Below are 25243 nucleotides of genomic sequence, written 5' to 3'. Positions count from 1 at the left end.
TTGTATTAGCAAAAAACTGTCTTTCCCCACCCCTAAGTTCAAGCCATCTAAAAATCACTAAATATTTGCAGTTTGGAGGATAAATCATATCTTGATAGAAATACTAACAGTGATAGAAATGGAATAGAATTCTACAGTTTTCTGTATTTTAATAGTGAATTCATTCTGCAAGAACAAGTCAGGGTCACAGCAACAGAAGGGGAAAAAACAGGATCTATGGGGATGAAGTCCGCAGAAGCATAAAAGATATTAAAATACCTTTATTCTTTCTTTATACCTCTTTCTTTTTCTTTTCTTAATCCATTCTTTTAACACTCCTGACCGCAAAAACTCCTTTTTAAAGATTGGTCCGGGCCACCCTAACATTTGCAAAGCTGCTCAGATGTCATGTAATTTTAATTAAACTTAAAACATGTGGACTTTTAGAATTAAAAAAAAATGCTGAGAAACAATGCAGTTACTTTACAGGAAACACATGGTCAGTTTTATTGGAACAAAAAAGTCACATAAGGACTTAGGGGAAAAGGCAATGGGGTGGCCTTCCAGATGTTAGCCTGCAGCTGCAATCTTCCCTTACTTGCTAAGATTATGTAAAGTTGAACTTAAACATCTGGAGAAAACATGCCCCAACCCTAAGCTAGACAAGCCAATACAGTGACCAGATACTATTGACTGAAAAGCTGGAAAATGAACAGGGGAAAAAACAAGAGCTAATTTTCATAGACTGAACTGATTTGGGCTTTTTATGATGTTTTATAGGCATCCATTTTTGCATGTTACTGTTGTAGATGTGGCTTTCTTCCAGGTTGTGTGTCGAGCAGGATTTATCAACCTAAAATGATGGCTGGTGGAATTCTGGGAGTTGAAGTCCACATATCTTAAAATTGTGAAACACTGATGTAGAACTTATTTCTCCTTTCGTGATCCTTGGTAGCCAACAGTCAGGTGATCAACTGTAGTCTAAAATAATCTGGAGAGCAACCAGCCCAGGGAAAGCACCCAGATTAATGTCAAGTATTGCTGCTTTAAAAGAAGGTCAAATGTAAAATTTAGCGGGAGGAAATAGAAACATGAAGCACATATAATCTTGCTTGCATCGCGAGGTTTTCTGCATCCTTGTTTTTGAATACAATGTCCACAATTTGTCACCATCATGGAAGCTGGTAGGGCTGAAGGCTGTTGAACTCCCAAATCCATTGAAGAGCATCGACCTGCCATTTGCTGAAACATCGGAAATGTCAAATCCATGGTCCACATAGCACAAGAACATGATGCCTGTAGCCTTCCAGATTCGGTGGCTTTTCAAATTCTATCAACTCTGTGTCAGCCCTGGATCCATCTTTGGATGGACTTAACAGGGCTGCCACAGCAGGGGATGGCAATGAGGGTTCCCTTGGAACGCTGACACTCTGGCCACTATTTGTACTGGTTTGGGTCAATGGGGACTCCAAAAACAGTGGCGGGGGGGGGGGCTAGGGGAAGGAAGATACACCTGGAACTCCTGGACACAGCTATTTGTTGACTTTTTTTTAAAAAAAATCTTCCAATAGAAAAAAAAAATACAAGTTAAGTCTAAAAAAAAAACCCAAAAAATATTTTATAGACCATATAAAGGTATCCACATTTTGTGTTTATGTATATATTTTTTTCATCCCTTCTTTCTTCAAGATCCTCAGATGTTCAGGCTTTACCAGCTTCCTGGAATTTCTTCAGCAGAGGTTCGTCTGCTCGGACAGGAAAGGTCAAGGGGCACTTCTGATAATACTGGGAGTCCAGCTCCAGATGATACATCACATCGGAAAGCAGGAGGGCCCGCTCTGCAGAGCACCCCGGTGCATCGTAGCTCAGGGCAGTGAAATGCACGTGCAAGTGGAAATAGGAAGGCTGGTAGTGCAAGTAAACCCTCAGCTGGGTCTTTGCAAGGCCAAAGCGCTTTTGTATGGCCTCCTAGAAGAAATGGACAATAAGTTACTGTTCATATTAAAAATGAACTACTTAGCAACCGCTTCGCTTAATGACCAAGTCACTGGTCCCAACTGTGGCTGCTAAATAAGGATTACCTGTAAGGCAAAATATAGGGTAAATAATTAAATGAGGCATGGATCAAAGAAAGCGGACTTAGCTACCTTTTTTCTCATTTTCTAAACTCTGGAATCTCAGGTCAACCCCTAAAGGCCAACATATGGTGGAATGTTCCCCACTGACATTTAACTGGACGGCTTTAAATGCCTACAGCAGGCGTGTCAAACTGGATTTCTTTGAGCACCGGATCAGCACAGTAGTTCTCTGCAGGCTGACCCCGGGGGCACTGTTAGGAGACGAGACAGATGCCTCCTGCAGCACTTCAAGCACGTCCAAGCAATTTATAGAAATGTCATTGACCCTCCTCCCATTTCTTAGCATTTGAACCCAATTGTATTCGTTTTTTCCGCTCCCACCTGTTCTGGTGTTTGCTTATTTTCCAACTGCCGATCAGATTAAACATAGGCGGTTATGGGCTTCAGAAACCTCTAGGCATGATTTCCGAAGCAGTCCAAGGAGAACAAGTGGCTGGCTCTCCATCTCCTCCTCAAACCACAACATTACGCTTTTGCAACCCATTGTGGTTACTATGGCAGTTGCACTGAACTGAAGGGCCTACCTACTACAGGTAAGTGTGCAACAGGACCATTTTTGCAAAACAGATCTGTGCACCTCAATGGGGCCTGTATTCTGCCTGCAGCAGAGCTGACTTTTAAACAATCAGGAGTAAAATTGCAGCTGCCCGTGGTCTTGGAAGCCGCTTCCCCCAGATTTTCCATTTGGGCTCTTGCTCGCCGGGCACGGTGCCATCCCATTCTGAAAAGACTTCTCTGCAACATCTGATCCCAAAGAGACGCATTTCATTTTGCCAGGACTGCCTGGCATCGGCCAATTCATCACAAGGGAAAAATAATTGTGCCCAGAAAACGAGGAAGAGGTAGGGGGCAGCCGAGGGAAGAGGCACAGACCATCCACCAACAAAGGGATTGCTATAAAGTCACGAGGTGCCCCATAAGCAATGAATCGAATAAATTCAACATGAAAACTCCACAATAAATTACATAGATGGCATACATCCTTCTGGCCTGCCAGCCCGCAGCTCCACCATGTTGATCTAATAAGAGGCATGTCAGTTGCTGTGAAGAACCATTCCCTCAGAATTTCATCGGAAATGACTAAGCAGTTAGAGGAAAGAGAGATAGGATTTCCTCCCTCACACCCTGGAATTTCCCTTTCATGAACCCAGAGTAACTCATCTGTACCCAAAAGGAGAGGACTGACCTGCGGGTTACACTTCTTATGTGTACCTGTATGTAAAGTTGTAAGTCGTAAAACAACTCATAGTTTTTATTTTTTTAAAAAACAAGAAAAAAGAAACCTATTTTGAAAGCAAGATTTACATAACAGGGTAAAGCACCTGAGGGTGAAGAAAATACATTACACCACTAATATTCATCGCTGTCTTTGTGATGAAAAACATTTCCCAAGTTAGACTTACATTTAAAAATAAATCTGAAGCAGCCTGTGTTTTGTTTAGTTTTTTACAGATCTATATGAATGCTCTTGCAAATCAGGAAATAAGAGTTTAAAAGTTCTAAATGTGTTTTTTTCCCCTAGAAATGGGGTGGTGGTGGAAACCAATAGTGGGCAAATATAAAAGAAAAGGGGCTTTTCCCCGTTCATTTTCTCTCAAAAACACAAGACCCTGCAATGGAATTATAAACTGTGAATTATGCTATCATTAATTCACAGCCTTGGATATCTGCAGGGAAAATTCTGTCTTGCAAATCATTGACAGAGTTTCTCTAATTGCATGTTAATATTGTACTCAGTTTCATCAACACAACAAGAATCTGGGCAGATCAGGAAACCTACAATTAGAAGACCCAAAACTTGGATGAGGTGAAAGAGATACCCACCCCTCCTTCTTTCAAGATGTTTCTCAGCAAAGGGAGATGCTCAGCCGTAAGATCTCTCACTGACTTGATTCCCCTGCGGTGGCAGATGGCGATCAAGTATAAATCCTCAAGCTGTAAATACAGAACAGGCTGGTTCAAGTCAGAGGTACAATTAAATGCTTTTCACGTTTCGCATTGGTCAGTCCTAAAGCAACAATATGAACTTTTTTCCCTAAGGTGATGTCAGGCTCAAAACTAAGCGTGACGCAGGGTGGTTCTTCCAGGCCAAGTTCTTTATTGTTTCACCCTTATAGACAAAATCTTGCCAGACTGGAGACTCTACACGTTATACTCTGGGAACTATTGGGAAGAGGGCTGTCTTCACCCTCTTTCTCTCACACATAATATCTGGGCTGAGCTTCCTCTTATCCTCTGGGATGCACTCCCTCCCTCCTGGGGAGCCACCTCCTCACAACAATCCATGACAGGCAGCTTCTTCTCCATCATCCCTGTCCATCCCCAAGGTATTTCTGAAGGATGACCATGAGAAAACAGAGTTTGGCATTACATTTACAGGGTTAAGTCCTGCATACTGACGGATTGCGAACACTTAACCCAAAAATACAGTACATCTCATCACTGCAGGGATAATTGTCCAGGGCTGTAAACAAGTAATTTCAAGAAGCCAACTTAGTATTGCCTAGATCAGGGGTCACCAACCTTTTGGACCTCAGGGACCATCAAACTCATAATTTTAAATCCCAGGGACCACTAGCCGGTTTTGTGGGCATGGCCTAATTTGTGGGTGTAACTGGCTGGGCATGGCTTGTATTATAAATATTTATATAAATATTGACTTTTTTATTTTAAAAAAGAGCAACCTTTATCCAAAATCAGGCAAAGCAGGAAGGCAGATTGAGTTGCTCACAGAATCATTCAGTGATCTATCTATCTGCCATCGGCTAGCTCAGTCTGTCACATAAAATTTGCTTGCCATGAGTCTGCACTGAATAATAGAACCTTCAGTCCTAAGGGAGGTTCGGCTGTGCTTAAAAGCAAAGCCAAAGATCTAAAGATTAGCTAGAAAGCAAGAAATCCAACCATTTCCTGCTTCCTAGCTGATCTAAATCTCCCGGCACAGCAGAACAGCTGATGGTCGGGGAAAAGAAAAAGGAAAAATAGCAATTTAGCAGGCAAGTTTGCCAGGTAAGGAGTGAGTGGGCGGGGAGGGTTCCTGCAGGCCATGTGGGCAGCATAGCCTTGTGTTCCTGTGCAGCCTGGATTAATTGCTTTGGGGGTGCTCCGGGGGTGACATTTCTCCACCAAAATTTTCTCGCAGCCCACCAATGGGCCGCTGCCCACCAGTTGGCAACCACTGGCCTAGATAATACAATAGATAGATAGATGGATGGATGGATGGATGGATGGATAGATGGATGGATGGATATACAGACAGACAGACATTCCACTGTACTACCAGCCAAGCGGGCTCAGAGTAACTTATTTTAAACCACAATATATAATCACACATTTCCAATAACTGATATAGGAGTAAAAACAAAAACCCACACCAACACTTTGCATAAAACCCCCAGTTACAACAGCTGTGTTTACCAAGGACCAACAGCTACACAACCACAGAAGAGGACCGCCTGCTCTTCAAGGGGAAATGTGATCTACTATACTAGGACCGTCGTTGAGAAGGCCTTGAGAAATAAAACTACTCTACCACAAGCATCACACAGTTTTGACTTTTGGTACTAGGGCATTCAGGCTCTAAATTATTCTGGACTTGGAAAGAGTTCAAAGCATTTTACATCATCAGAAGCAGTTTACACAGCAGATGATCAGCTTTTGGATTTAAAACCATCGAGCTTGAGCTGGGTTTGAACAAACCTTCTGTAAAAATGATTTACAAATTATTAGACAGAAGTAAATTTAAAGAGTTAATTATATAAAAAATAGCAGACTGAGCTGAAATGGACATGCTCACACTTAAAATGAGAGAGAAAGAAGAATCAAAATACTACTCGGTTTGGCATAGGTGGTACACATGGCTAGAAATAGAGAGATAAGAATTAGAAAAGATGATTAAATAAGAATTCTCAAGAAAGTGATACACAAGATATAATAGGATAGACAGAAGGATCAAAGATGTACAATAATAAGTGTAATATAAAGGTAACATGTATTAATGATTAATGATAAACAAGGATAATATGTATTAAGGATAGGTATGAATAGATGTTAAAAGAACAAGACAAGGATGTATAATAATAACTATAATATAAAGGCAATATATATTGATGGTTAATGATAAACAAGGATAATATAGATTAAGATAGATATTAATAGAATAAGATAATATTATATGTGGATATCAATACTATGAAAAAGTAACTAAGATTTGTACTGGTGGAAAATAATAAAAATGTATTGGAAAAAAAGAAGTAAATCCTAGCTTGCAAGAAGTGGTATTTGTAAAAGTAAAGAAGCAATAACAATGCAATTAAAGTGAGGAATAATTAAAGTTAAAATGGTGGAAATAAATTCAGTCATGAATGTAATATTATTGTTGTGGTTAGCCAGCAGCAGGTGTGGATGGCTGAGGAGAGCAAGGACTCGGATGAGGGGCCAGGACCATTAGGAAGTGGATTGCTGCCTTCAGAGATTGTGGGGGCTGGCAGCAGCGATGAGGAGGTTCCCGAGGAGCCTGTGCCAAGTGCACGTGCGCACAGGATTGTTCGCAGGAAAGAGCAGCTGTAGCAGCACGGGCATCTCGGGAGGCTTCAAGGTAATGGAAGGTAATGGCCCCTCCTTCAAGAAGATAAAAGGCAGTTTTGAAGCGAACGTTCTTTGTAGGAAGCAAAGACGTTTTGAAACTCAGCCTCATGGACATTACAGTTGATATTTGAAGATACTTGTATTGTAAACTATTTCTTATCTGTTGTTTTTTGACAGGATTCATAGATGAAACATTAAAAGGTTGTGCTGCTGCCTTTGTCTTGTGTTTACTCTCTTGGAACCAGATTTGGGGCAGAACAATTTCAAACTTTACACATATCAATTTCTGATATGCCGAAGGAGTCCACTGAATTGTACCTCAAATGTTTTGATCTACTGTGGAGTCTGCAAGGAAGCTAACCAAGCCAATTAAAACTTTCTGAAATGCTCATTAAAAATAGTAACATCACCAAACCCAAGAGACAATGAAAAGTATCATGGGTTGTTCTAAGTCCTCTTTAGATTAGATTTTTGAATCAGGATATTGTTTTTCAAGATCACGGCACTCCCCTATGTTCCTGGTAACTTGGACCCACCAAATGTAAACTGTTTTTTTTCTTTTTCACGGATGGTCACTTTTTAACCCCATGATCACAATACAGGAAATTGCAAGAACAAAGGGGCTCCCTTGTTGGTTTCAGAACAGAAAATATTACTATTTCATGTGGCACATTGTGTGGATCTTGGTGCGTAATTGACAACACAACCCCATTGTATTCAGTTTGCTAGAGTAAGGATTTGGTGTTCTTGCAACTTTAAAATTTGAGTTTACTCCTCATTCCCCTTGCAGCGTCCATTATCTTCTGCCAGCAGCTATGGAGAGGCTATGCTGGTGTGATCCATCAAGAAAACATTGAAACAAAGAATTAATTGTAAGATCACAAGCATTTGGTGGAAAAGCACAATTATATCATACATTTTTTTACATGCCTAGGGCAATTTGGTAGACAAATAAAGCTGTTTCATTGCATTGATTTTGAACTCTGATCTTGAAAATGGGAACTCTGAAAAAGAACATTTATCTATAGATGACTGAGCTACTTTTTAAAAAAATTTCTGTTCTGTTCAAAACAGGAAGCTCTATAAAAAGCATGAAGTTGATGCATATTCAAAACGAAGATGAGCTGAAATCTCATGACTTTACAAACCAGAAAAATGCCTTCCAAAGAAAACAAATATAACCTCACAGCCCTATTAAAATTAGTTCATTAAAAAATACAGAGTGGCAACCAAAACTATCCATGGTTAAAGTATATCATCACTCTTTCAGTTCAGTAGGTGACACATAAATCATGGTTTGTTTAACCAAGGTTTGAATAAGCCACAGATGATTCAGTTAACACAACCCGGAACGGTAACAGAGTTCAGAGCCAGAATTCACAAATGGATGAACGCAACCATAAAAACCCCCCTATATTATAACAATAAATCCATGTATGGAATAACTAAGGGTTCTCAGGAACTGGGCAGTATATAAATTTAATAAATAAATAAGTGTAAGGAAATAGTCCTGATGTCCCAAAGGATCTATATTTGAGAAGCAACATAAAACAATTTTTCCTCAACAATAAAAAGTCACATTCTGAAAGCTTATGATGTCCCAGTATATAGTCTATTAATAGCCTTTGCTAACTTGACTGTCAAAGAAATTAAAGCAAAAAAGCTTGGTTTCAACTGATTCTTTTTATAAATTACTTATTAAACTAACTGAACATGGCGAAGATTTTTAAGGCATCTGTTCTTTCATAATAAAATCTTAAAGCAAGGGACCATTTGCTAGGGAAACAAGATATATATTTGATGAATTAAAAAGTGTGGCCTGAAGGTCAAATAAAAAAAGTTTTTACAAACCCAATCACCAAGGGAGATTGAAACAATATAAGTAAAAATGAAACATTTGCATTCATTACAGGTGCTGAAAATTTCAAGCTTCTAATTTTAGTCATTGCTTTGGTTTTCACCACAGGAAGCTTAACAACTCTCCAGTTCTATTTCATGTTGGTTACATGTATTAAATCTAGAAGTGTCAAAATCCTGTGTGCTGGGCCTTGTATGGCATTATATTATATGTCAGAAGCATTTCAGAGACTACTCAGGTGCATCAACACATCTTTGGACCTAGGGAGGTTTTTGTAGAGAAAGTACTCAGTTTTGCACATTGTCCTAAACCAGTTGCGGTTCCTTCAACAAGCTGTGTTTTAAAAAATTGTGGTTGGATACAACCTGTGACCCAACCAAGGGGACTTTCATTTTATTGAGCAGCAAAAGAGGATGTGAGAATCCTGAAAATTTTCTGAGGTCTGGCTGTAACAGGAAAAACAGTCCAATTCTCTAGGAGCCTGTCTTACTTGCAAAATAGCAACTCCTCCTTTTTTTTTTACCTGACCTGTTTTTGATTCCATTTAAAATCTGGAATGAGAACAAAACCGTTGATGGGATCTGGATTTTCACAGACAATTCGATCGGCTTCAGCCTTCTTCTCCAGGATGTTGTATACCCACTAAAAAAAGATAACATGCATTTATTAATTTATTCAATTTATATGCTACTCATCTCACTAAGCAAACAACAGATTAATTGCTTAAAATCAGATTGACTTCATCCAATGCATATGTCCAAGCCAGGCTGTTATTTTAATTTGTTCTTGGATCACATAAATTTCATTTCGGGTTCTGAAATACAAAATGGCACTGGAATTGCCCAAAGAACAACAGGATTTCCAAACTAATGCAACCTGCAGTTCATTGACCTGGAAACCACCAAATATCCTATGTCAGGGCTGAGGTCAATCTTGGAGGGAGGGAAATAGAATTATTTTCATCTTCATCCCCACTGCATTCCTATCCAGATGATTGAGGAAATGGGTTTTCTTTTTTTTTTCCTCCAAAGTGAATCATATACCCTGTCACTTCTGAAAGCAAAACACTCGATTTAATCAACGCTTAGACACATAAAATGGCAGCACTTCCGCGGAATACTAGCTCCCACATAAAAAGGATAATGGATTTGCCATGAAACTGACTGCAGTGAAGCAAAACTACATTAATATAGCTTGGGAAGTAGGAGAAGGAAAAGAAATAATGATACAACTTTCAAATTTCTTTAGGCACGGAACAGTTTTTTTAACTAATATCTGTACAGAATTCAGTGTAGCAAGGCCATAGCACCCACTGGGGAAACGTTAGGCCAGGAAGCCCCAAATTAATTCCAGGGTGAATCCAGGGGCACCTTTTAAAAACTATAGGGCTCTCTTGAGCTTTATAAAGTCAGCTTCAAATGGAGTGGCTTATCAGCATTGTAGAGTAAATAAATCAGAATAAAAGGAAGTTGTCTGCTGAGGCTCAGCACTATTCGGGCTCCCTCAGGAGCAGCTTCTGACACGAAGAGCACTTGGAAGGAAGAGTTTAGAAATTTAGTAGACGAGAAACTGCTGTACTTGAACATTTGAAACCATCATTAAGTCTTGCTATTTAACTCCAGGGTATGTGAGATATTTTTGCGTACGTCTACCCATGTGGAACACACTGAGAAGTTATGCCAGTTTCATGAGTTATAATAGGATGGAAACATTTTGAGGAGGGTACGAAATCCGGGGTGTTTGACAGACTGAGGTGCTTTGCACAACAGGTGCCCTTTCACAAAATCACATGTTAGTTGGACTGTGTCACAACTAGGGACTTGATTTGGCTGGAGGCAGTATTTTGTTTTATTTCATTTCATTATTATTATTTTTTTAAAGAAGAAATCAAGGCACGTTTGGAGCACACAAAGTAAATTGTGCTGCCAGATACAAGAAAGAAAAAGGCCAGATGTTTGCCGCTGTAAATAATTACAAACATATCACAACGACACATTTGACTGTGCAAAAATACCAAATAGGGTTGCACTCTGTGAACCTCTGCTAAAGCCCTGCTGTTCAATTCCAATTCTCACACTTCAAATGAAATGAAATTCTATGTCTTTTTCTTTTGAAGGAGTAGACTGCCTAAAAAAGAATTCTGTGCAGCTTGAAAAAAAAAAACCACAATGGTGAGCCAACAGAAAAGGCACTATTCTATTCTTCTAAATCTGCCTTATTTCAAGTTATATACAAACCATTAATCATGGTTTCGAACAAAGTCCAACAGTCCAACCAGAAACATTGGATGCTTAAGCTTTTTAATGCAATCAGCCTAGAGCTACCATTATTTATTTTATTTATTTTTATTTATTGATTTGATTTGTCAATCGCTTACAAGATAATAGGTATAAGTATAAACATGAGTAAGAATACAGGAAATAGGTATGAATAAATGGGGACAATAGGACAGGCACTTATGCACCATCTTAGGAATGGGGTGAGATCAATAGTGGATAGTTTAAGTTTAAAGGAGTGGAGCTTAGAGGATGTAACAGAGTCAGGTAGTGCATTCCAGGCGTTGACCACTCTGTTGCTGAAGTCATACTTTCTGCGATCAAGTTTGAAGCAGTTTACATTGAGTTCGTTTAGGCTCTAAAAATCTAAATGACCATCCTCACAAACACTGAGAGGGCAAGCTGCCAGGATATAAACTGACAGCAAAAAGCACTCCTTATTAGCACTGATGATGTTATCTACTTTGGGTAATGAAACGTCTGCAAGAAAACAAGCAAGCTCAGAGAGCGCCAAGGACCCCCTCATGTCAATGGAGTGGGACAACTTGCCTACAGCCACCACGCTGTGGGCCAACTCACCACAATCAACTCGTCGCAGCCAACTAACTGCAGCTAACTGACCACCGTCAACTCGCCGCAGGACAACTTGCCATGGGATAATTTAACAATTCAATTTAATTATTTAAAATAAATTAAAAAATATTTTAATTTTTGCCATTCACTTCCATTCTGTCCCTCCTTTTGCATCCTTTCCTTAATTATTCTATTCCATTATTTCTTTGATATTAGTGTAACTCTTGTCCTGCATCTTGTCCCATGACGAGTTGGCCATCGTGGGTTGGCCATGGAGGGTTGGCCATGGTCCATTGGCTGAGGTGAACCTGACCTACAAATATTCTCCTTCATCTAAATGTCCGCCAATTTTTAATTGCTTGACTGTCATCTGCTGGTAAAAATCCATCATCTGGATTTTTGCATCCCAGAGAATGGACACAGTGGCAACTGCATGTAATTATAATTAGAAATCAATTAAAGGAAACAGAATTATTTACTCCAACCCTACAGCCTAAGGGAGCAGATATATCAAATCTCAGAGCATATGGTATACAGGTCTTCAGGGGTGGGGTTCAAATTTTTTAACAACCAGTTCTTAGTTGGGCGTGGCTTAGTTGGTGGGGGCATCATGTGACTGAATGGAAATGGCTTAGTGGTCATGTTATTGGCTGGGCGTGGCCAACTTAATATCAACGAGGCACGCATCTCCTCGCCTGGCCTCTCGTGACTGTGCGGATGCTGCAACAGTCGTAAGTGTGAAAAACGGTCATAAGTCACTTTTTTCAGCGCCATTGTAACTTTGAATGGTCCCACCACACAAGCAAAGTACCAGCAAAGGAGGAAAAATAACCCAGAGACCTTCCTGAAACAGGAAGTCTAGTCCTGCCAAGAATGTAAAAAGGGTTAATGGAGAGGCAGTTTCTGTAAGCAACACCAGCATGTTTCCTTCCTGCCTTCCTTACAGGATTAGGCCAGTAAGTTCTTCTAACAACCGGTTCTCTGAACTGCTTAGAATGTTTACAACCGGTTCTAGCGAATAGGTGCAAACTGGTAGAATCCCACCCCTGCAGGTCTTTGAAAGCAGACCTGTTTTACCCAGTAATAAATGACTGCATCCTTTTTGAAGGAAAAAAAAAAACATCTCCGTAGGAGAAGCTCTGAGTGAAGGTGACAGACCTTAGATCTCTTGTATCAAGTAACCCATAATTGAATATTGTCTGTATGACTGAAAAAGCAGATAGTGGCAGGGTGCTTCTGAAATCGACTAAGAAAGAAACCTGCAGGGCTGAAGTTAAAGAAAACCAGCAGGAGATGAGGGAAATACAGCAGCAATTGCCAAGCACAGCGTGGCACTAGTTAGAGAATGTTATTTTTGTCTAGCGCTTGCTAAACAGATTGAGCCCCTATCAATTATCCTACCACCTAAAATGTGAGGTTCTTCATCGAAACCTCTTGTCCTACTATTATCTCATTAATTAAATATAATGTCAAAGTCCGGTGGTATTTCCAAAACAATTTCTCTCTCTCGCTTTGAGCTATCGGTCAGGAGAACCGTTTCATTCATCCCTGTTTATGCATTTTTAAAATCAAGAGAGAAGATACCAAAGCACTTGCAACGAGAAGAAAAGGCCAACTGATCATTATAAGCCTCTCATGTGAAGCCCGTGTAATAATGACCTGCCCAGGTTCATACATCATAAATGTAATTACTCCCTAGTTGAACATGTATGTTAAAGATTGGTGCAGCAAAGCAAATTCCCTACACACATCTCTAGTGAAGAAGCCACATTAAATTTGGGGGAGGAGACAAAGGGTGAGTCCCATCTCCATAGTATCTAGAGGATCAAATCCCAGCTCTCTCCATAAAACACCAATGGCAATGTCTTCTTGTTAAGGTCCTTAGGTCTCCAAATAAATTCCAGAATTGCAATCCTAATTTTTTTTTTCATATTTGAGAATGAATTCAATTGAACCAGTTGCTGCTTCTGTAATATTACACTGCAAGCATCTGTAAGCTCAGATTCAGCTCTTGTTAATTCTCTTTCCCCTTGCAATTTCTAGTTCCTCTTTGGTTCCTATTACTTCCTCAACTTTCTGTTGTTGAGTAGCATGCCAGGGACCATACCTGACAAAATACCTAAAAAGCCAGAACAATGGGCCAAATCAGGACAAAAATTAACAGGACGTTTAAAAGAATAATCATGTTATTCCTAGTATAATGTTAATATTGTTTTCTTGTATGGTATTAAGCATTTATAAGTCAATACATCTTCTAGACTGGCTTTACTTGCACGCAGCTTGAAGGCACCTCAACTCATACATGACTGTTCCAGGGATGAAAATTGGTTTTTGGGGTGGAAAAGGAGCCTGGTGTTGTCAAAATAAACATGCAAACCCCGTCACCCAACTATTTCTCATTCAATATATGCCAATGATGTCATAGCTAGAAGAGAGGCCACAGAGGTGACGTCCTGGGAAAAAAGCCAAGCTCTCCTGCATATTGAATGCTGCAAGAAACAGAATGAAATTACATCCAAGGGCAACAACGCCACAAAAAAGCCAAACCATTTGCTAAACCTTGTTTGGTACGAACAATTATTCCTTTGAATCACAAAGCCGTTCGGAAAAGACAAAATCCGGAAAGAAAAAGGCTATCAGTTGCAATCAGCTAAAGCTCCTTTTATGTTTCAAAAAATTATGCCGTTCAAAGATGTCTGCCGCCTCCCTCCTGAGTTGAAATTACAGTTTCAGTTTCCTGAATAACATATACCCAATTATCTTAGGAAAGAATTGTTTTTGAAATTGTCCTGAGATACAGGTGGAGTTAACAGAACTGGGCAGCCAAAACCTGCACGGCGACTAACTGATGGTAAAGAAAAACAGAAAAGCGTCTCTCTTGTCTACTCTTTAGCGGTTATCTGGATTTCTGCAGCTGAGACCAGAGCGCTTTAGGTACTGGGAGCAACATTTAGGAGGGAAGAATCCTCATCATCCCCCAAGGCTTTGGGGTACACCCAGATTACCCCTTTGGACCTAAGCCATGTTGCTTTTTGAGGGCACATTCGTAACAAGGAATGACATTTGTACCTGAATGCTGATACTTTGTGACTCGATAAAAGGCAGAGTGATGTTCTTATAATCCTCTCCCGTCTCCTGGATGAGATACACTGACCGAGACAAGTATTTTTGAAGATGTTTTTCAGTTGCTGGGTACACCACTGTAGTTTTTATCTCTGGAAATGTAAGCAGAATGTCATTATCAGAGAAAATGGGAGTCTAAACCGATCCTTTCTCGGTCTTTTGATGATTTCCAGGAACGGCTCAGATGATATTCCCAGAAAGTTCATTGTATATTTTATGTGATCACCACCTTAACTTGCTTCTCATCAGGGTTCTTGCTCACAAAGGACTCAACAAGTTATCAATGAGCAGTAAAAAGCCCCCACCACCAAAAAAAAACCCCTACAATCTCCCCATCTATACAAACAAACAAAAAATCTTCCAGACGGCATAACTGGATAATACAGATTGTCCTTCACCTATAACCACAACTGAGCCCCAAATTTCCTTTGCTAAGCCAGATAGTTATTAAGGGAGTTAGGTTCTATTTTGCAACCTCTTTTTCCACGGGTGTTTAAGTGAGTCACTGCAGTTCCGTGAATCCTGTGGTTCTTAAGCGAAACTAGCTTTGCTTGTTGGAAGCCAGCTGGGAAGATCACATGAGCCCATGAAATTGCAACAGTCCAGTGTCCAGGTACAGTCCAGTGGCAAAGCGCCTGAAGTTTGACCACGTAACCAGGGGGGATGCGGCAACAATCCTACATGTGAAAAACGGTGGTTACTTTTTTCAATGCAGTTGTAACTTTGAACGGTCACTAAACAAATGGTGCAAAGTTAAGGACTACCTGCATTTTTCAGAGTTTGGTCAATAGCACAGCAAAGAAATGATAGAAAATCCAAGGTATTTTAGGAGAGGGTGGGTTGTCCCTCTTTGTGTATATATACAAATACTTACACATGTTAAACAGTAATTAGCAAAGCACACACACTAGCAGTGAAGTCAGCCTTGGGGGCAATGGGGGGGGAGCATAATAGGTCTGGTGGGAAAGCCGGTGGGAAGTCAGCAACTGACTGAAAAAATATGACATCCAAAAGAAAGTTTTCTCCCTCCCAGAGGCCAAAGAATACTAGCCATTCAAAACAAATTTTTGCAATTGGCCCTAAGAAAAACATGGGTGGGAAGGGAACAACCCCACTGCCTGTTTTAACCGTTTATTTTTCAGGGGCAATTACCAAAGTAGAACAAGATCCAGAATTACCAATGCCGTCCAAGAACTAAGCTCTCAAGTAAGAGCCAAGACTTTCAAAATAAAATCTATCCATAGGATGCCAAACAGAGTCCCCGGTGGCCTCGGAGATCGATATATGTAGCAGGTGTCCAGGTTGCATTTACAAAACCTTCATCTTTTTTGTTTTGTTTCTGCAGCACTCTGTTCCTGCAATGAAGTTTTCTTGGTGGAGGCCCAAAACCAGCACTGCCGAAGCAAACAGCTCGTTGTAAAGGAGAGGAGATTAACTATAACAGCCGCCTGGCTCGGACCTCCCCTTACCCCAGGAAAGAGGAAATTGTTGCCATATTGCAAAGTAAAGTTAAAATAAGATAATTCATGGTGACCCTTTGATGCGTTTCACAGATGGATGGGACACACATTAAATCAACTCTGCTGTCAAGAAAAGAAACACAGGTTTGCCTGCATTATCCAGGAAATTCCAAATGAACCCACTTTTCTTGTAATTTTATTGCTGTATTAACTTTCTAAAAAGCTTCCACTCTTGTTTTTCTAATGACCGAGATATCTTCCTTTCTTTCTTGTTTTCTAAATTGGGGTCAAGCATGGAATAAGATTGAGCACCACTGGCTAATTAAAGCCGTTTGTCCTTAGAGTCATTTTTCCTCCAACAAACCAAATATGCACTGTTGTATGTAAACATGTTGATCCCTACTGAACAGATGCAACGCGAAGGAGTAACTTGGGGTTTTTCATTAGAAACCCATGATGAGGGAGGAAAGGGGATTGCCCGCTTTGGTCGTCACAATGCAAAAAAGATGTTGAGACTCTAGAAAGAGTGCAGAGAAGAGGAACAACAATGATTAGGGGACTGGAGGCTAAAACATATGAAGAATGGTTGCTGGAATTGGGTTTGTCTAGTTTGGTGAAAAGAAGGATTAGGGGTGACATGATAGGAGTGTTATAGTATTTGTGGAGTTGCCACAAAGAAGACGGAGTCAAGCTATTCTCCAAAGCAGCTGAAGGCAGGACAAGAAGCAATGGATGGAAACTAATCCAGGAGAGAAGCAACCTAGAACTAAGGAGGAATTTCCCGACAGTGAGAATAATTGATCAGTGGAACGACTTGCCTCCAGAAGTTGTAAATGCTCAGCAGTGGAGGTTTTAAAGAAGAGACTGGACAACCATTGTCTGAAGTGGTATAGGGATTCCTGGCTAAGTAGGGGGTTGGACTAGAAGATCTCCAAGGCCCCTTCCAACTCTGCTATTCTGTCAGTTCTGGCATTTTTGGTGAAGAATGCTCTGGTCTTCCCAGATGGCCAAGAAACGTTGGATAATTAACTTCTTTCTTCACCCTTCAGTGCCAGAGACCTTATTGGAGTTTAAGGCATCAGATTACAAATTTCATTTAAAAACACTTGCTCTATTGCCCTGCATTAGCTGCCAAACCTCTTGCTCAGGGTAAGTAAAAAGGCATCCTTGCACATCGTTTGGTAATTGCAATAGTAAACATACACTGAAGCCTTTGTAGAACCTTCTTTTATATGCACGTGGAATACAAGAACATTGGAAAAGGAAACACAATGGCCGAGTTCACACATTGCACTAAGCTACACAAAGCCATGCTCAGTTCTGGCTTAGCAGGTTGTATGAACTTAACTGAGCTTCACTCCAGAAGGTTGAAGCAAACCTCAGGTATATTTAAGTGACTTCTACTCCAATTCAGAAATGCATCTCTTCAGCTGACTTGGCATGCCGGTAATCTCAAATAAGTAAGAGACCCACCAAGTAGAGACGAGGCTTTCATAGGTAGTTCTCAACTTACGACTGGTGACTCAGCAACTCTTCCATGATACGAAGGACCTCCTTGGGGATACAGGTAGTCCTCAATTTACAACAGTTCATTTGGTGACTGTTCCAAGTTACAACAGCACTGAAAAAAAGTGACTAGTGACCATTTTTCACAGTTACAACCTTTGTAGCATCCCTATGATCACCTGATCCAAATTCAGGTGCTCATAACCTTTTGACAAGACAAGCCAATGGGGAAGCCAGATTCACTTAACAATCAATCATGGTGCTAACTTAACAACTGTTAAGTGATTCACTTAACGACTGTGGCAAGGAAGGCCATAAAATGGGGCAACATTCACTTAACAAATGTCTCATTTAACAACAGAAATGTTGGGGTTCATTGTGGTCGTAAGTCAAGGACCACCTGTAATTACCACCCAGTTTCAAGCCACTCCCCAGTCATGTGACCATCATACATCGGTTGCTTGGCAACCAGTGTGCAATTACAACCTTTTGCAATGTCCCACAGTCACCTGACCACATTTTACAATGGCTTTACTTCCAGCTTTTGGCAAAACCAGCCAATAGTGAGCCATTAACAACCACCATATTCACTTAACAACCACTGCCAAAAAGGTCATAACATTAGGCCAGTCACATAGGTGACCTGATTTACAACTCTCTTGACTTATGACCATGACTAACAGGCTCCCTTATGGTCATAAATTGAGGACTATCTGTAATGCTGTTTTTCATTTCACTAAAATGAAAACTAAAAACTTGAGGTTCCCAGGCTGTCTTCCATACCCAGGTTCTTCAGTGGTTAAGGCTTCAACTAACCTTGCAATGTTTTCACCTTTTAAATTTTTTTGCCCTTCATCAATGAAGACGAGGCTCTCAAGCCTAAGACAGCAAAACTACAATACTCAGAATCCTTACTTGCTCTTTTTTTTACTCTCAACTTTACACACCATATATACCTTTTATGATGCTCATTTACTTATGATGCAATTTGCATTCACCACCTCCCTTTCTTTCCCCCTGCAGTTCCCTCTCAAAGTTCTTCCCCCACCCCCCCAAAATAGCTTGCTTTTTTCATTTAATGGACTTCAGGTTGCCTTGTGCTTAATGAAACACAGCTAATATTCCCAGCTCACAAACTACTAGGCTTACTCCAGTCAATCCCTACATAAATCATTGGATGTCTTAACTTCCACAGCTGTGTGCTATTAGAATCAGATGGAGACTGAAACCACAATTGCACATCTAAGAGAAAAGTTCTGCTGAGTGTGGGGGAAAAAAAAGGGATGTAAGGAAGTCAAGCTGTTCCTTGACATACTACAATTGTGCTCACCCAGCGTGCAAAGGCATGGTTCACCATGGTTTATACTTCCAAGCAAAGCTGGCTTGCTTCATAAAATACACTAAATATAAACCATGATTTAAACACACACACACACACACACACACATTGGCTGGGTTTAGACAATGCCCTAAGCCACAACCACAAAAATCACATTATAGTTTGGCACGCCATGTGAATTCAGCTCAATTTGAGTTTGCAACACACTACAAGGAAGGCTACAGCTAAGCACTATGATGATAGATGTAGTAATTACTTTATATGTAGTAATTATATCACTGGACTTCTCTGGAAGGACCTGTTTACCATCATGGAAACGGAGCATAGGACCTAAAAGGTTGCTTGGATATATTCAGAGATTTCCACATATCTGACAGTTATTGGAAAACCATCTTTCCTTTAGGTTGGGTCTGTATATTTTCTAACCCAAGTTTTAAGCCACGCTTTGCTGAATAAGCAACCACTGCCAGGCTCTGTACTTTGGGGTAAGAACCCCGCCACTATGGTTGATGATTCACATAGCTGCGTATAAATCCAGATATTGTGGCTTGTTCAAGCAAACCAGAGCTACAGCACAAATCTAGCTTAGCATCTATGGAGATTTTGTCATCCAGGTCATGGTTATCCCCAAGTACATTTTCAAGAGGCAACTGGACTTTATGGCTTTTCTTTGAAGACCAGAAAGCCCAGTTGCCCCCTGAAAACGAACTTTTGGGGATAACCTAGGTCTGAATGACTGAGAATCTCCATAGACGCTAAGCTAGATTTGTGCTGTAGCTGAAGAAGCTTCTTGGATGAGAAGCGAAACGTCTTCAAAGAGAAACCAGAAAGTCCAGTTGCCTCTTGAAAAAGCACCTTTGGGACAACCAAATGTAGCATTATACGTACTGTGTTGAACCAGAGGATTTACTACCCAAGAGATCTTGCCCAGCTTTTCTCCATATCTTTCTCTTAAAGGCTTATATTGTTATGGTTAGATTACTGAAGGTAAGCAGTGTGGCTAAATCTGTCTTGTAAGGTTTAGCAGAGGTGAGTTTCAAATCTGCATCAAGTCACTTTTGGGACTTTCAATTAATGTGTATCTCTCATGAAGAAAAGCAGAAAAAGAGAAGACACCGAATGCTTCCCCCTTTGATTGTGGTGCAGTCCCATTAAGCAACACACAATTTTATCTGACAATGAAGCATTGCTAGATCCAATGTGGACTGGGTCGGTTACCAGTGCCAAAAGTTTAGTCTTCCAAGTGTTCGGATTTACGCTGGAACCCATCTTCAGGGAATTTCCGTCTAGCAGAGTGTGTGCTCTTCTGTATGTGGTATTTATTTCAACAATGAAATATAAATATACAGGTAGTGTGATGACCCGGGGCACAGCACAGAGGCAACACAGTCAGCTGACAATTCTAATTGCCCCTTTATTGCTCCAAATGTTCCCCAAATGCTCCATTTCTGACAAATCCCAGAGTAAAGTGATGACACACTTACACACACACACAGATACACACACACGTCTACCAGCCTCTGGCTGCAAGTAGTCCAGCACAAGCTGTGAGCACAATGGTTGCCAAAACAAGAAATCCAGCAGGGCAAGGGAGGAAGTCAGTTAGTCCAGGAAGAAAAGGAACCAGGCGATTAATCCAGAAGCAAGAAATAAAGCAAGATGTCCAGAAAACGTCCAACGTTGGCAACAGAACGCAACCCTCCCATGAATTCAGCATTTGTTCCTGACAAATGCCCCTCCCCACTGTGTCTCCTTAAGTCTCAGTCTCCAGTTGTGCCTTGTGGAAAGGGACGGGGTGCTCTCCTCCCGAGTAGTTGGGTCAGCCTGCACTGTTCCCGCCTTCTCTCTACTCTCCGTGCTCCAGGATCAGGAGGGAATGGTCCTTGCTCATCGCCTGAGCTCTGTCTCTCATGTTCACTGCTTAGCCTCTCTTGGTCATCCTGCACCCGTTCCTCCCTGCCTGTAAGCCGTCCCAATCCTGTAAGGTCCTGGCCTGCCTCGGCCTGCTCCTCCAACAAAGCCTCCCCCTCGATTTCCATTGGCTCCAGTTCTGGCTCGTCTTCCTCCGCAGATTCAGGCTCTGACAGGGACATGACCGGTAGTCCTCAACATATGACCACAATTGAGCCCAAAATTTCTGTTGCTAAGCGAGTGAATTTGAATACGTGAGTTTTGCCCCATTTGATGACCTTTCATGCCACAGCCATTAAATGAATCACTGTAGTTGTTAAGTTAGTGACACGGTTGTTAAATGAATCTGGCTTCCTCTTTGACTTTGCTTGTCAGAAGGTCACAAAAGCTGATCACATGACCCTGGGACATTGCAGCCGTCATAAATATGAGTCGATTGCCAAATATCTGAATTGTGATTAGTTGACCATGGAGGATGCTGCCCAGGTCGTAAGAGGGAAAAAAGGTCATAAGTCACTTTTTTCAGTGCCTTTGTATCTTTGAACAGTCACTTAAACAAACCGTTGCACGTTGAGGACTACCTGTACATGGTATACTGAAGCACGCTGGCGAACAGTATCATTAGATTGTGGGCTTTATTTTATTTTGGAACAGAATTAACTCTTGAAGACAAATTGTCTTTATATTAGGACTTAATGGCTCCACTTGCAAAAAAGCTTATGACAGCAATTCAAAGTCCAAGCACTGAAAGCCAAATGAACAGAATAATGTACTTCTTCCCCCTTTCACAATATCTACAATAATGGTGTGTGACATATGTATGTATGTATGTATGTATGTTATTTAATTAGTTAGTTTACTTTATTGTCATTGCACCTCGTACAACGAAATCAAACACCATCTTCAGTGCACATCATGACCATGACCATGAAATAAACACACACATCCTTCACCCTCCACACATTGAACCAACCCCCGCCCCCCCGACACCGCACCAACACTGCACTATACAACAGAATTCAAAAGAGATACTGCCGTGGGATAGAAGCTGTTTTTACATATATAATGTAATGCACATACATATATATAAGCCAACTGATTGCTCCCGAGTCTAGCTTCATCTGCCATCGGTACTTGTATCACATTATTTCCCTGTAGTTCGGGCACAATTCATCATCCCCACCAATGATAATAATCAGCTAAGGTTTAGGATCCCATTCACCTCTGCTGGCACCTAAGCCATTAATCCTTTGGAATCAAGCCCAATGGTAAGGCAATACATTTGATTCCTCGACAACCTTGGCTCAGAAGTCACCCCTATTTCAGGAAGAAGGGAAGAGATGATGGTGGAGCCCACAAATCTTCTTGACACCAAAGTCTTTAATTTTTTTAACAGTTTCCCCAAGTTTTCTCCTTGATCTGGCCATGCAGTTAAAGAAGTGTATCTGGCTCACTGAAGAATGTAAAGGAATTTAGTTTGAAATGCATTGGAAGAAAACAAGGCAAGGAGTACATGTGGGTGGAGGCGTATATACAGGTAGTCTTCGAGTTACGACAATCGAGCTCAAAAATTAGGTTGCTAGGTGAAACATTTGTTAAGTGAGTTTTGTCCTATTCTACAACTTTCCTTGCCGCAGTTGTTAAGTGAACCACTGCATTTGGTGAGTTAGTGACACGGTTGTTAAGTGAATCAGGCTTCCCCGTTGACTTTGTCAGATGGTCTCAAAAGGGATCACGTGACCCATTTTGCACTGCAAAACGTCATAAATATGAATCAGTTGCCAAATATCTGAATTTTGACCATGTGACCCTGGGGAGGCTGCAATGGTCGTAAGGGTGAAAAACGGTCGTGAGTCACTTCTTCCAGTGCCATTGTACCTTCGGACGGTCACAAAATGAACTGTTGTAAGTCAGGGACTACCTGTACACACATATGCAGGTAGACCTCGACTTAAGACCACAATTGAGCCCAGCTTGTTTGCGACACATTTGTAATGGGAATTGTGCTCCATTTTACGACCTTTCTTGACACGGTGAATCACAAGTTAAATTAGTATCTTGGTTGTTAGGTGAATCTGGTTTTCCCATTGACTTTGCTTGTCAGGAGATGCCCAAAGGGGATCATAATGATGAAGGGACTGGACTGCCATCTGTCAAAAATGGTGTAGGTTCTCCTGCTTGGGCAGGGGGTTGGACTAGATGACCTACAATACAAGGTCCCTTCCAACTCTGTTAATCTGTATCTGTATGTTTTTGTGTTAACATCTTGGGCACCTAGAGAGCACACTGCTCAACATAGAGATGTATGACACAAAACAATAAAAAAAAATTAAAAAAAGAATATATTGAATGACTTTACGGTAGAGTCTATTTAATTTAAAATTAACATGCTTAGCACATGATGTCCAGGGATAGGGGATGTGAGCTTTCTCACTTGGAGCCTGCTTGTTCTGACCTCAAGAATAATAAGCAAACTGAAACATTAATCCAACAAGGAAACAGGGAAAGATTGGGAAGGAGATCATTTTTAAGCTCTTTAAAGCTGATGATCTATTACTGTCCACAAATAATGGGGGACTCCAATAGAGAGAACAGCAGCCTGGAGATTACATTTCTGTTATAATAAGACCCAGGGGGAAAAAGTTATAAGCTAAAAACAAGCCCCTTGATTCATTTTTAAAATAGACCTACGTCTCTTCATTCTGGAAAGAAAAAAGAAAAACTGTTGAGTTTTATAAAACTTATATACCGAAATAATTCCAGTTCAAAACTGCATTTAAAAAAAAAAATCATGGGTTATATAATTATTAGTACTTTGGATGGTTTTATTGCCAATCACATTTTTAAACCATTCACAGTATGGTCAAAGAAATGTGCATTGTCCAAAACTGAGGAAGATAATTAAAATATTCAATTAAAGTACCGGATGCATTAGCATTATCTAAAACGTCTGAATTATTATTAGAAGATGCTTTTGATAATTCCAAATCTCCAATACTTTAAAAAGTACTGTGCACCATTAAAAACATTAATCAGGAAAATATTGATATTTATTTAGTGACTTTTAAGAATAAAGACTTGGATTATTCCATATTAGCAAATCAATGGCTAAGGTTTTAAACAACATTTGTGCAGTTTTATGATTTTTTTCATAGGATTTTCTTTCATGTTTATCAGACATCTCAAGAATGTTCAAAAGAGGTTAGATGTTGTGCTAGAACAGTAAAATGAGAAGGAACGATCTCCAACTATTAGAAAGCAGGAGACCATGAGTTCAAGTCCTGCTTTAGCCACAAAAGCCAGCTGGGTGACCAGTCATTCTCAATCCAACCCACCTTACAGGGTAGTTGTGGAGAAAATAGAAGGAGGAAGGTGTGTTGGATATATCCACCGCCTTTAGTCTTTTGCAAAAGTAATGAAGGCAGGATACAAATAAATGGATAAATAAATATTAGATAGGTAGTCCTCATCTTACGACTAATCACTTAGTGATTTGGAAAAGTTATGAAATTCCAATATCTGCCCTCCTTTTTGTGGCCACATGACTGCATTTTGGACAGTCAATCTGCATTTACAGTCATTTCCATTACCCTAAAGTCACATGACCATGATTTATACCATTTTTGCTGGGCACCAGTTGCTTACTTCTGGTTTCTGGCCAAACCGCCCATAGCAAACAATGGGTTCTCTTAACCATCACTAAAAAAAATAAAATCATTAAACCGGATCTAGTCACATGGTGATCTACTTTACATCTGTCACAACTTATGACCGTAATTGTGGCACTCAATAGCAATAGCACTTAGAAGGATGGAAGGCTGAGTCAACCTTGACCCTGGTGGGATTTGAACTGCCGAATTGTGGGCAGCTGGCTGCAGAAGTAGCTTGCAGTACTGCACTCTAACCACTGCGCCACAGAGGCTCCTCTGTGATGGTTGTAACACAAGGGCTGCCTATAAACAAAACAGATCAATGGATTTATCAGCTGGAAAATGTTGGCCTTATCAAGCACATGGATAGGGTAGGATGGGAAGGGAGAGAACTTTATTGTCATTTTTTTACATGTTGGTACACTGGCCCACATTAAAAATGTAATTCTTTCACTCGCTCTCAAGAGAAAGTATATATCTACCCAAACCCATGCATAACACACATATACGCAGGCTGTGTACACACATAAATATATACCCGCACTCCTACCAGTGGTGGTATTCTACCGGTTTGGCTGAACCAGTAGTTCCGAGGATCATCTATGAGGGAACAGGTTCGCTCTGACAATCAGCTGCTGGGCCCTCCCATTCACCCTGGCTCTAAACTGACCTTTATTTCCTACTTTTCAACCTCAGCTGCTTCGCGCAGCACAGCCGATTGCCACGCGTCAGCTGTTTTAAACACAGGGCTTGCAGCAGCAAGTGAGTTGCAAATGCTGCGTGCGCGCAGGTAAGAAAATTTTTTGAAACCCACCGACACACATACATACACACACACAGTAG

General features: G+C 40.6%; 1 protein-coding gene across 1 annotated transcript in view; it reads right to left on the bottom strand.

The window, feature by feature from the left end:
• Positions 1-457: 457 nt before the first annotated feature.
• DCPS (decapping enzyme, scavenger) overlaps positions 458-25243 on the bottom strand; it is a 53711-nt gene continuing 28925 nt past the window's right edge. The window contains exons 3-6 of the mRNA XM_026709156.2: positions 14481-14626; positions 9091-9204; positions 3942-4052; positions 458-1947 (exon numbers count right to left, since the gene is read on the bottom strand). Coding sequence (XP_026564941.2) covers positions 1681-1947; positions 3942-4052; positions 9091-9204; positions 14481-14626 — 638 coding nt within the window. The 3' untranslated portion in view covers positions 458-1680. The remainder of the gene's footprint in view (positions 1948-3941; positions 4053-9090; positions 9205-14480; positions 14627-25243) is intronic.

Source organism: Pseudonaja textilis, chromosome 9, assembly GCF_049901715.1.
Source record: "Pseudonaja textilis isolate UNSWEBS1 chromosome 9, rPseTex1.2, whole genome shotgun sequence".
In the NCBI taxonomy this organism is placed as follows: Eukaryota; Metazoa; Chordata; class Lepidosauria; order Squamata; family Elapidae; genus Pseudonaja; species Pseudonaja textilis.
The sequence above is the reverse complement of the archived record's forward strand: the minus strand, read 5'-3'. Positions and strand labels throughout refer to the sequence as shown.